Genomic DNA, 13336 nt, shown 5'->3' with positions numbered 1-13336 from the left:
TCTTCTGATACAAAACTTAATTTTAATTTAATACATTTCTGGAAAAAGAGCTTTCCTCAGATTGTGTCATGGCAAGCACAGGCTGCAGGTGTCTAATGCCGCGTCATATCAGAATGATAGCGAAAGTAAAATTGTTGTTACGAGCGGTAAAGTTGTAATTGTGAATGAACAAAATCTATTTTAACAATAAGCGCATGGTCTAAAGCGCACGGCGCAAGTGCAGGCGCTTAGGGCGTGTCCGAATCCGCTTTTGCCAGTTTAATGCAGGACGTGAAAATGATAATTGCGTCAGGCTGAAATTAGCAAAAAACACTTGTACGCATCATACCTGGTGCTGCATTGTGCCAGGTGTATGATATAGGGTTGTTTGCACTGTAGTTTGTCAGTGGAATTTTATGAAAATAATTTGAAGTATTGGTGTTTAATATATAGATAATGCCAATGTCTTTTGCACAAATATATCCATTAGGAGTATTAAAAGAACTGTTATTTAAACCCTTAAGGAATCTAAATCATAAGGGTTTAAAATCAAGGCTTTTTAACGTTTCTTTTCTAAGAGCCGACTTATTTCCAATCAATCTACTCCATCATGGTAGATCAACTGATGAATCACTTGAATTTAGTCGCATGCTCTCCTAAACGCATCTGATTTTTCATTCCTTCCTCTCTCAATGACATGCTGTTCTGGTGAGGTATCGTGTATGACAGGAGCTCAGCTGTTATCCCCTCCCAGCAGTCAAGAGTTAGCGGGGAACTTATTTTATCTCACTGCCTCTCATTCGAATATTAAAGATACTTTGCTTGTAAACTGCCTCTGCAGGACACTAGTCTTCATTATTGAGGAGGAAGGCAGGAAAGTAGTGAGAGGAGAGTAATGTAAGGTCTGGATTAGTTCCCTGCTGCCTGCGCAGGGCTGTATTGAGTATAGTGGATGAGGTCCACCACCATTGTGCTAAACAGAGGAACGGGAGTCTGCTAATTCACTTGCATGTGGAGTGCTTGTGTCTGTGATTGCTCATTTTGAGATGAATAGACTGAGAATGGATGAAGAGGAAGAGCGGAGCCAGGGAGATTGATGACAGGGAGGGGGTGAGGAGCAGAAGTGTAGAGCGTCGGATTAGGGAGGAATGATCCGCGAAACAAATCTGACACATGGTAGCCTATATATCATACATTTGTGTGTCTGTGTGTGTTAAATGTACAGTTGAAAATTGTTCTTAGAAAGCAAATGTTCCTTAAAGGAGTAGTTCACATTTAAAAAAAAAAAAACTTTTGCTGATAATTTACCCCCATGTCATCCAAGATGTCCATGTCTTTCTTTCTTTAGATGAAAAGAAATTAAGGTTTTTGATGAAAACATTCCAGGATACAATGGACTTCAATGGGGACCAAATGGTTCAAGGTCCAAAAGACAGTTTCAGTGCAAACTGTTCAAAGGGCTTTAAACGATTCCAGATGATGAATAAGGGTCTTATCAAGCGAAACGATCGCTCATTTAAAAAATAAAAAAAAAAGTTTAAGCTTTATAAGCTCAAATGGTCGCCTTGCTTTGTTCTGTGATGTGCGTTCGTGACTCTCCTATTCGAACTCGTTCATCAAAATGAACAAATCTTTTTTCGTGTCATTTGGTTCATTCAACGAATGAAATGAACAAGTTGACTTGGGAAAAGATTCGTTCATTTTGATCACAAACATGCATCACAGAACAGAGCAAAGCGACCATTTGAGCTTATAAAACTTAAACTTTGTTATTTTATGTATTAAATGAGCGATCGTTTCGCTTGATAAGACCCTTATTCATCATCTGGAATCATTTAAAGCCCTTTGAACAGTTCACAGTTTGCACTGAAACTGTCTTTTGGACCTTGAACCATTTGGTTCCCATTGAAGTCCATTATATGGAGAAAATCCTGGAATGCTTTCATCAAAAACCTTAATTTCTTTTCGACTGAAGAAAGAAAGACATGGACATCTTGGATGACATGGGGGTGAGTAAATTATCGTTTTTTTGTGTGTTTTTTTTTAAAGTGAACTACTCCTTTAATTAGATTTGTTTTTTTATTGTTGTGAAATGAACATTCAATTTGACAAGAACAGAAGTAAAACATTAATTTATTCCTGTGAATTTTCAGCATCATTACTCCAGTCTTCAGTGTCACATGATCCTTCAGAAATCATTCTGATGTGCGATTTGCTGCTCAAGAAATTCTACTTACTATTATCAATGTTGAAAATGTTGAAAGTGGAAACTGTAAAAGAAAGTTCATAAGAACAGTGTTTATTTGAAATATAATTGTTTTGTAATATTATAAAAGTCCTGACTGATTAAAAGTGTTAATTTGTTAAAACTAAAACTCTTAACGACCCCGTGATTGGAGACCCACCTCTCCTGATGGGATCAAGAGGTGGAATTAAGACAGGAAATTAATATTAGGGGCACACAAATGAATAGAAGTCACAAAATGAAAGGATACAGAGACACACATACACATTGCAGGCAAATCAAACATATATTAAACTTTTAGTTAACTCTACAAAACAAGAATATATAAACAACATTAAACTACAGCTGTAAGATTAACAACCCGAGCACCCCCCCCCCCCCACAGCCCCATCAGTGTTGTTACCTCATTAAAGCAGAATCAAGGTAATGGATCAGTCCATCTCAGACCCCAGGGGAGTGGCTTTGATGTTGAGTAGAGTATGGAGACCTGAAAGAGAGAGAGAGCGAGCGAGAGAGAGACTGTGAGGTTTCGCCATGCGGCATGACTAACATGGCAGACGCCCACGACCGACTTCATACATGAATACACACAGAACGATAATTTACAGGCCTGTACAGACATCAATGTGCATGCATTCATGTGCACTGTCATACATGTGTGCGTAGCTTTAAACCGCTTTGGCTTATTTGCCACTGACAGCTTACTCACACACACACACACACACACACACAGATGTATGCACATTAGATTTGAAGAGTTCATTGGCATGCTTATTATAAAAATTTGGAATGCATTTATACAAATCATTTACTGTACCGCCAATGTTCCACAGACATTTGGACATTTCAACTGCCCGGGATGGAGCATTTTGTTTCAGTGAAGGGGTCATTCAGATATTAAGGGAGCAAAATGTGTCTCGTTCACACGCTTTGATGCAGCAGATGTTAGATCTGGCGAACTGCGGTGCTGCTGGGGTCGGTTCATATTTCTATCCCGACTTTCTTCAACCTGATTCTTGTTTCCTTTATCCGAACCTTAGCAGGTTACTGTGGTGAAAAGAGATAGGCTAATCATGTCAGGTCGCCTATATTTAAATAGCTCTATACAATACCGATTGTTTCAAAGCATCTTTACAGTGATAAAGAGGAAAATAATGATAAATTATGCAAACAGAATTCAATTCTGCTGTGAAGCAGCTCTAAAAAAGACAATAGTGTCATTATGCAGTTGAAGTCAGTTCAGTGTTGATTTAGTTCAATAACCGTGTAAAGTTAATCAATTATGAAATGAGTTCAATTGAGCTATAAAGCAGCTCTGCAGAAAACAGTGATGTCATCATCCAGCTCTGTTCAAGTGTCGTGAGAGTTTCTATGCAGTCAAATCAGTAATATTGCTGAACATTAGTGTCCCCAACTAATAAACCTTTTTTAATTTGTCGGTTGGTGTCGGTTAATGGATCGGAGGCCAGAAGAATACCACAGGAATTTGAGCTTGGTTAAATTGATGTATAACTGTAACCTACTGATGCCATATTACAGTCTTAGAAGAAAAGGTTCCATATAGAACCTTAAAAGGTTCTATCAGCGCATGTATTTGGAACCCTAAAAGGTTCTATACAGAACAGAACCCTTTTTAAGGGTTTAATAATAAGAACCTTTTGTAACCAGGAAAAAGGTTCTATATGGAACCTTTTGGGTTCATTCATTGTCATTTTTTTGTCCTTTCTGGATTAAATATTCCATTTTATTGACAAACATCAAGACTCTAAAATGTATTTATGAATGCAAAGTTCAAGATATGGGGGTTAGAAAATGTCTATATTTATATCATTTTATGTAGTTAATCAATATCACATGAAGAGTGCCATTTCAGTTTTTCTCCTCCAAAAATCAGCATGATTAAAATGTGATATTAAGTGACTACAACAGTTAAACAGCAGAATAATGTAATATATAAATGAATAATAGCCTATAAAGAACCTTAAAGGGTTCTTTCTTGTCATTATAGAACCTTTTTTAGCATAAAGTTTCTTTGGAGTTGGGTAAAGAACCCTATGCTTCATACTGTATATAGAACATCAATGAACTCCCAATGAGTGTTATGATGTGATTCTTCTGTTTTCTCATGCATTTGTTTCTTTATTTCTTGCAGGATGACCATTCCATGTTCTTCCAGTTTGGTCCCTCTATAGAGCAGCAAGCCTCTGTCATGCTTAACATAATGGAGGAGTATGACTGGTACATATTCTCCATCGTCACCACCTACTACCCTGGATACCAGGACTTTGTAAATCGGGTGAGACATTTTTCACAATTTTTCCTTTAGCCACTAGGAGGCGCCTTCTGGCCCATCTGTCTCATATTGACGCTTATGGTGCGTTCACACCGGACGCGAATAGCGCGTCAGGCGCAAATGATTTCAATGTTATGTCAATGCAAAGGCGCATAAAAAATTCCTGAAGCATAGAGCACAGCGCGGTAGGTGCGAATTGAGCGTCTGCCGCGTTAAGCGCGAATGATTTAGTTGATTCGAATGATTTGATATAGTGGTATTTGTGCATTCACACGTTTGACGCGAATTCGCATCTGCCGCCCGAGTTGAAAAATCTGAACTTTGGCGTCAAATCACGCCGCGTTAACCAATCAGGAGTCTGCTGCTTGCTCACGTGATGAAGTATCTGGATGCTTCAATAAATTATTTTGATATATGACTAAATGCCTGGTGTGGTTCTAATGCACAACAAAGCAAATATTTTATCACTTAAGACTTTATTCCAATATACGAGACATGTTCATTTTGTATTGAATGTTATTTATTCCATATCTAGATTATATGAAATATTATTATGATGTAAAGACAACCAACATACATGTGCACAAGTTCGTGTCTGGATGTGAGAGAGAAAGAAATCACAGGATAGGTTAATAACTTTTGGAGGCTGGCTCTATTTATCATCAAAACAAAAATAAATGACAGATTAGATGGATGGTCATCAAACTGGCCAAACAGGTCATCAAACTGGCCGCGGAACAGGCGGACGTACCGCTGACAGCGACCGACGTCCGCGCAGTTCCTGGAGCGAGCAAATGCTGAAACTCGGCAAACGGTTCACCTCCGAATGGTTCGGTGGACAAAAATACGGCGACGATGATTCCCACGCCGCTGTTCTGCTCTCCAGAGAAAATACAGAGCGGCGATTCTCTCGATGAATGCTCGATCAACATAAAAGAGATGGCCGCCAACGGGTTTTGATTCCGACACGCGTAATTTCCGCTTCAAACTTTTGTTTTGACGTGCAAATTAACACAAAGTGGTCAAGCAGCAAACTAGACGCGCTAGACTCGAATTTGACGCGCTATTTGCGGCGGGTGCCATGTGCGTTGGATGCATACACATTGTCAAAAGCGTCAGTATATGACGCCTTGGGATGAGAACGGGCTGCATATACACTGAAAAAAAAAATGTTATGTTCATGTTCATGTTAAAAAAATGTTCATGTTACTTTTACTTTCACTTAACTAAATTAAAGTTTACTTAATTCCATATTCCAAGTAAATTTTAACTTAAGATTTCTAATTCAAGCTACTGATAAATATTTATTTATTTAGGTTTTTACTTGGCAAATCTTTGTAAATTTACTAGCATTTTCTGAGTGGAAAAAGTTGCCTAGCTTTTTTCAAGTAAATCCTACTCCACATATACATACATATACAAGTTTTTACAAAATTTACAATTCTCTGTGGCTCATCAAGGCTGCGTGTATTTGAAGGAAAGGAAATTGTGGTGCAGAAAAGCATTGTTATGTGGTTGCTAAGGGGTTCTGCGTGGTTTTTAACATATCGCCATGTGGTTGCAAGGGTGTGGGTGGATATTATAGGTGATTTTATAGTGTGGTCAATTGTATCTCTGATTAAAGCACGTTCATAATCCCACCAAAACATTCCATTCAGCAGAACCTAGTATTGTTTATCAAATCACTGAAATGCATCATCAGGTTGTATAAACAATCGCCTATAGAGCTAAATGAGATTGGGATCTTGTGAAACCCCAGACCGAATGGTGTTTGCTTCACTGCCCGTAATTCTGGAGGCTCGAGCTGGTTGGGTTCACACCCTAATCCCGGCGTTGTGACTCCCGCTGGGGAGCCAGTCGCTGCAGCTCGAGCCTCTTTCATCATCAGGAGTTTTCCAATGCTCCTGTCTCAACTAATGCTCTCTTCCTCTCCTCTGTCTTCCGTACGCTGGGGCTCCTGTCAAAACTAATGCGCCCGTGCTCTCCCCTATCTTCAGTATACGTTGCTCCTACGGGAACTCCTCTCCAATTTTGTTTTATCATTTCTGAGGCATAGTTCACTCAAAAATTACCATCATTTACTGACTCATTCTCACGCCACGTGACATCAGAAAAACGGCTGCATTCCAAGTAGAAAGTTATACGTGTTTAGAATGAAATGAGGGCGAGTAAATGATGACTAGTGGAATTTTGCCTCTAACCATCTTTCTGTTCATTCACTCTCACACAATTTATGCCTTTAGACTTGTGTATAAGCCCTGTAATAGCAGCGTTGACCCTTTTAATTCATGCTGGCCTCTTTAGAGCAGAGGCTTTTGTTAAGAAAAACTATTCAAAACGTTTTGTTAATTGAAATAAAGCTGAAATACATAAAATATTTTTTGCTTTGATTTTGATTTATTATGGATTACACAGACAACCATAATCCAAAGGATAACATGATAAAGTGTAAACACTTATTTCCAACATGGTCCTTGGTGTTAAAAAAGACACAAGACAAAAATAAAACATAATCATTCAAAGCAAAAACATTCTAAAAACATAAGACACAAGAATAATCAGGCAACTCTAATTAAAAAGATTGGCCACTCTATTCCATAAATAAGCCTTAACTTGATATATAAAAGCCCCTGTAGTATTTACATTTTTGAGTGAAAGCGGTAAATCATTCCACAATTTTATGTATAATAAATAAAATAACTAGTGCTGTCAATCAATAAAAAACTAAACTAAATAATTGTGATATATAGTTTTTAATACATTTTACTTGTAAAAATTTCACATTGAATCTTCAAAATGAAGACAGTATACTTTAAATATTTGTTTAACAGACTGACATGACACCTTAATAAACCATAACATGACATATGTCTTGAATATGAAGTAGGGTTTATGCATGTTTATGATAACTGTGTCTTTCGCTCAATAATGACAATTTGAATGCAAATATGACATTGTTTAAGATATCTTTGTTATGACACCTGGACATAAACCAATACATCATAACCTGTGTCTTTGTCATGACATCTTGACATTACTAAGACAATTTGACCCATGTGATATTGCAAACAGTGCTTTAAGATTTCCATCTAGGTCTAAGAAGTTAATATAGAAATTGAATCTCTCAGTCGTTCCCCAAATCAGGAGCAACCTCAGAGCAAGTCCAGAGGAAGCTCCGCTTATTGAGCAGGCTCATGCAGCTGGCCTCTTGCAGGTGTATAGCAGGCAGGTTTTTTGTTCTTCTTCCAGTGAGACCAGTGCCAGGGTTTTGTGTTGGGGGAAGAACAATGGTTCAGGTGATTCCAAATGCTTGAATGAACCGTCCAATGCTGGTACTCTCCTCTTCAGTCACACTGACATCTGTTTTCTAGTGCCTCGTATTTGTGGCCTTTCATCTTCTGCAATATCCTGGGGTGCACTATTATCTTCTCCTGCTTTACGCTTTGTAAATGAACATGAAAATAGGTCGGTTTGGAAATTCAGAATTTGCGATGTATCAGGACCATATCAGTTATCCAGCCCGTCATATACAATGTATATTACCCTTTAGCGTCAATATGAGACACACATATATATGGGCTAGAGGACGCCTCCTAGTGGTCTAACCCTAACCCTACCCCAGACCTAAACCTACCCATAACCGTAGCGTGTTATGTTGACGCTAAAGGGTGCCGTGTGCGTTGGATGTATACGCATTGGCAAAACAACGTATATGACGCCTTGGGATGAGAATGCGTCGAGTTATCAGAATCGTTAATGGTCGATACTGGATATTTATTTCTCCTAGTTTTACTTCTACATTACTGTCATCTTTATTAAAGTTTTTGTTTTAAAAAAAAATCTTTATTTTCATATTGTACATTATAATGTTGTGATGCAAAAATTCGCTTGTTGTGTTTTTTAAAAATCCGTGAAGTTTTAGTTGATTTTATTTGTATAAATTGTTACAAATAATATTTATTTGTACTAAATTGTATAGAATTTTAATATTGACCTTTTATTTTTGGTTATCAGCCATGAGATACAAATTTATATAATATAAAATGAACATGTTGTTTTTACACTGTAAAAAATATTTTCAAGATTTGTTATCACAACATATTTTCTTTTATCAATTCAACTTTATAATAATTTATTTAGTTGAGATAACTTATTATTTTGAATTTCTGATGATTAAATTAATCTCCTTCATTGTATTAACTCACTTTTTCCAGTTCAATCAACTTAAAATTTTAAGGCAACCAGGTTACTTACTTTTTTAAGTTAAACCAACAATATTTTTTTTAAATTAAGTAATCACAACATTTTTTCTTTTGTCAAATCAACTTAAATAATTTATTTAGTTCAGATAACATATAATTTTGAGTTTCTGATGATTAAATCATTCTCCTTCATTGTATTAACTCACTTTTTCCAGTTCAATAAACTTAAAATTTTAACGCAACCAGGTTACTTACTTTTTTAAGTTAAACCATCACTATTTTTTTACAGTGCAAGTAAAATATTAAAATATATTAAAAATGGTAAAAATGTGTCAATTGAATTAATTCTGAAATTAAATATAAAAAATATTATACCAAAAACTTAATAAATGAAAATTATCTTCTTCTTTAAAAAAAACAAAAAACAAAACTGTTATTATGTTTCTTAAAATAGCATACTTAATATAAAATGTATACCGATATTTCCACCTCTGTGGTACTGGATGCTCACACTACACTTGACTGCATATATGTGTGTAATGAGACTGTCAGGGCAATTTGCAAGTCTGTAAAATTGGCTTCAAATATTGGGCGATATAGAAATATGCATCATCAGAATTGTGGGTACAATAATTTCATCTTCTAGTTCTGACTGCGGTTGATTTGAATGAAAAGCATCTCTGTGGACTTGCGTTTGAACAATTTGTTATGAGGAAATGCAGTTTAATTTCTCTCTGTCTCCTCAGAGTAGTTCTGTGCATTTTCAAACGAGGGTTAGGTTTGCGTCTTTTAGAAATTATAGAGCTCAAAAAAGAGAAACGTGCTAGAAGTGGGAATTTTGTATGATTAGTGTTTTCATTGTTCCTTTAAATACAAATATTTGCTTTTACTTTTCACTCCCTCTTCGTCTTTTTGACGATTTTCTCTTCTCTTAATATATCCGAAGAACAAAAGCGTTACTGTTCAGTGTGTTACAGGACATGCCTTTTTTTCATCTTTCTCTGTCTTTTTTTGCTACCTTCCAGATCCGGAGTACCGTTGAGAACAGTTTTGTTGGCTGGGAGCTGGAAGAGGTGCTGCTGTTGGACATGTCAGTCGACGATGGCGACTCAAAGATCCAGAACCAGATGAAGAAGCTCCAAAGTCCTGTTATACTCCTGTACTGCACTAAAGAAGAAGCCACGACCATTTTCGAGGTGGCACATTCTGTCGGCCTCACTGGTTACGGTTACACCTGGATCGTACCATCTCTGGTGACGGGGGATGCAGATAATGTACCCAACGTCTTTCCGACAGGTAAGAAGGGAAGGATGGTTTGAACTATCGTAATATTTCAGACGATTGTTTCAAACGCTTCCTTTATTTGCAGGTTTGATCTCTGTTTCCTACGACGAGTGGGACTACGGGCTGGAGGCTCGGGTGCGTGATGCTGTAGCCATAATCGCCATGGCAACCTCCACAATGATGCTGGATCGGGGTCCTCACACGCTGCTTAAGTCTGGATGCCACGGCACACCTGACAAGAAAGGCAGCAAGTCAGGAAACCCCAACGAGGTGCTGAGGTGAGTCAGGCTTAGCGGGGTGTCAGGGTTCAAACACTGACATCTGGGGTCTGCAATCTTACACACACACACATATACAACACCTGCTCAGGAGGGTTTCTCAACTAATGGAGTGTTTTTGAAAAGGGTGAACAGCCCGAAACAGGTGCACAAACACACACACACACACGTGTGTTGCTTAGCTATCTAAATGGGAATATTCCATTGATGTAATGGTTTTATACTGTACAAACTGTATATTCTATCCCCTTACACTAACTATACACCTAAACCTACCCATCACACAAAACTTTCTGCATTTTTACATATTAAAAAAAATAAAAATAATAATTTTTCATTTATTTTTATACCAGATATAAATCTGGTATAATATTTTTGCACCAGATTTACAAATGATGGATAAAGAGAGGTTTTTGGAGATTTTGTCAGGTTTTGGTCACTTCTGGGTACAAATTTGTCCCCAAAACATAGTTAAGTAGGCAAACACACACATATACACCATGGTGATTGAAAAAGGATTTTTTTTATCTATAATGGGTGCTATTTTCATGATTCCACTTGATTTAATTGGTGATTTGATGTACGCTACTGTTCAAAAGTTTGGGGTTGGTAAGATTTTTTGGGAAATGAATGAATGCTTTTATTCAGCAAAGACAAAGTAAATTGATCAAAAGTGGCACTAAACACATTTATCATGTTACAAAATATTTCTAGTTCAAATAAATGCTTTTCTTTTGCAAAATCTATTCATCCAAGAATGAAAAATCACAGTTTCCACAAAAATATTAACCGTTGTAACCAGCTTTTTACAACGTTAATAATAATATGAATTTTTCTTGAGCACCAAATTGGTATATTCAAGCTTTTGATATATATATATATATAAATAACACGTTTTTTTTCAAAGGTTCATTAAAAAATACATTCAATAGTGATTGATATTCATTGATATTAATATTGCTGATGCAGGCTTTTAAAAAGATTAAATATAATAGGCCTAATATACATATAAATGTATAATATTTCATATTTAATCATCTTACTTTCATTTACCCTACTTAATTTCACTTTGGAAAATATAATGCAAAAGTTCTACAATAATTTATGGATCCAGTGTGTAAATTGTATTTGTGATTACAAATGTGAATTTTAGATAGAATTAATTACCTAACAAGTTTAATCTGGAAGATCTCATGGGAACTTAAATTTTTGTGATATCAACTTCAAATTTGGAACATAACTTGGTTAGATTTATGGCTTTGATTTTAGAGTAAAAAATATTTTGTAAAACATATATTTTATATAAAATAAAACATATATAGGACAGTATATTTGATTTACTGTAAATTTAAACATCCATAACTTTTTCATACTTTCATTTTTTTGAAGTGTTTTCACTTTAGCAATAATCTGCTGAGTGTTTTCTTTAAAACAAGACCAAACTTGGGTATATTCCAAAGCCTTCTTGAATTAAGTTTCAATAGTGCATTTTAACCCCCATCACAGAAAAATATGAATTTGGAAAAAAATTTTATTATTTGCCATTCATTTATTACTTTTAAATAGATTTTTTTTATCCATTCACATCTTTTACAGTAACATAAACCCCTCAGGTTTAGAAACCCTTCACAAATGGCCCCTTGATACGCATTTGAAACGCATGTTACTACCAAGCGGTAATTGACAATCCTTTTCACCTGTGACTGGATCAGCCGAGACGGATCCTAATAAAGCGAGTCCTAGATTGAACAGCACTCTATTGTAGCCGTACCGTACCCGTAACACCCGGAGAAAAAGAGCGAGCGAGAGTGACAAATGGACAACAAAAGAGAAAAAGCGAGAGGAATAGAACGTACATTATTGTTAATGTGGGTCTGCTCGCTGAAGTGTCTGGCACAGAGCACCTTTCACTTTTCTTTCCCCATTATGTCTCCTCTGACATTCAGCCCGCGCCCACGTGTCTGTACCGGCCGGCTGCGGTTTTCATCTTAGAAACATAAATATCCATCGTAATAGAAAAGTGAGCTTTTCATCTGAGCTCCTCTGTTCTCTTTTGTACTGTTATTTGACATTTAGTATTGAGGGGCATTGATTCCTAAGTATTAATTAGCGTTTAGGCTCGGTCACACTCTCTTTTAGCCAGTCATTTGATCTGCTGGTGAGGAGTTAATTGAATGCTCGAGGCAGAGCGGGATTAGGAAGCCAAATGGAACAACAGCGGAAGCCTCTCTCGCTCTCTTAATATAACAAACTTTAAATCCCAAAGAGACATGGGTGGAAAGCAACAGTAGCAGATTCAAATCTACCTCTCATCCACACTTTGATATGAACAGTTGTGGCACACGCATGCCGAGTTTCCTCTGTGGATTCTTCATGTGCCAGTTTCAGCAGAACAGACGACGGACTCACCTTTCTGCTGGTCTAGAGTGTCTAGCTGTGGATAGACATGTGTATATGTGTTTTTTTAATAACATATTGATACTTAATCAGGCCTCGAAATATATTCTAAAGGAGCCATATGTAAGATTGTGGCCAAAACTGGTACTGCAATCACTTACTGTTGAGCGGTGTATCCCCTCCCCTTCCCTCCTGACTTGAGGTTGCCAGATAGGCTGCGGGATCCGACGTTTTTTTTATCCGACACGTTTGTATCTGCAGTTGTGGTAACTAGAGAAGAGCTGGCAACCCGGATGGCACAACACTACTGACGCCGTGATTGGTAGATCGGTGGAGGGTGGAGCATCAGACCAAAACACAACATGACAACATCAACATCAGTTGAGGGCTGCGATTTCACTTTTTAAATGACAATATCCTGGCCGGACTACTGTTGTCAGTTATATAAATATTTGAAATGAACATGATTTCTTAATGTCTAGTGACATATCAGGGCCATTTTATGATTATTTGAAATACATTTCTTACATAGAGCTCCTTTAAAGTCGGCGTGAAACGGAAGTTGAGATTGTAATTTTTTCCGAGTATATCCGAGTGAAACAGCTTCTGAAATTAGAAATCATGTAGGGCAGGGCTTCGGGAATTTATTGGATCGTTG

The 13336-nt window shown here is 36.9% G+C and overlaps 1 protein-coding gene across 4 annotated transcripts in view; it reads left to right on the top strand.

Annotated features, from left to right (window-relative positions):
- grin2bb (glutamate receptor, ionotropic, N-methyl D-aspartate 2B, genome duplicate b) overlaps positions 1–13336 on the top strand; it is a 112412-nt gene that overhangs the window by 63501 nt on the left and 35575 nt on the right. For all 4 annotated transcript variants that reach the window (XM_089132016.1, XM_039687296.2, XM_039687278.2 and 1 more), the window contains 3 exons: positions 4377–4520; positions 9745–10015; positions 10089–10281. In XM_089132016.1, coding sequence (XP_088988142.1) covers positions 4377–4520; positions 9745–10015; positions 10089–10281 — 608 coding nt within the window. The remainder of the gene's footprint in view (positions 1–4376; positions 4521–9744; positions 10016–10088; positions 10282–13336) is intronic.

Source organism: Pimephales promelas, chromosome 6 (assembly GCF_988280905.1).
Source record: "Pimephales promelas chromosome 6, fPimPro1.hap1.1, whole genome shotgun sequence".
NCBI lineage: Eukaryota > Metazoa > Chordata > Actinopteri > Cypriniformes > Leuciscidae > Pimephales > Pimephales promelas.
This window is presented reverse-complemented; position numbering and strand designations above follow the sequence as displayed.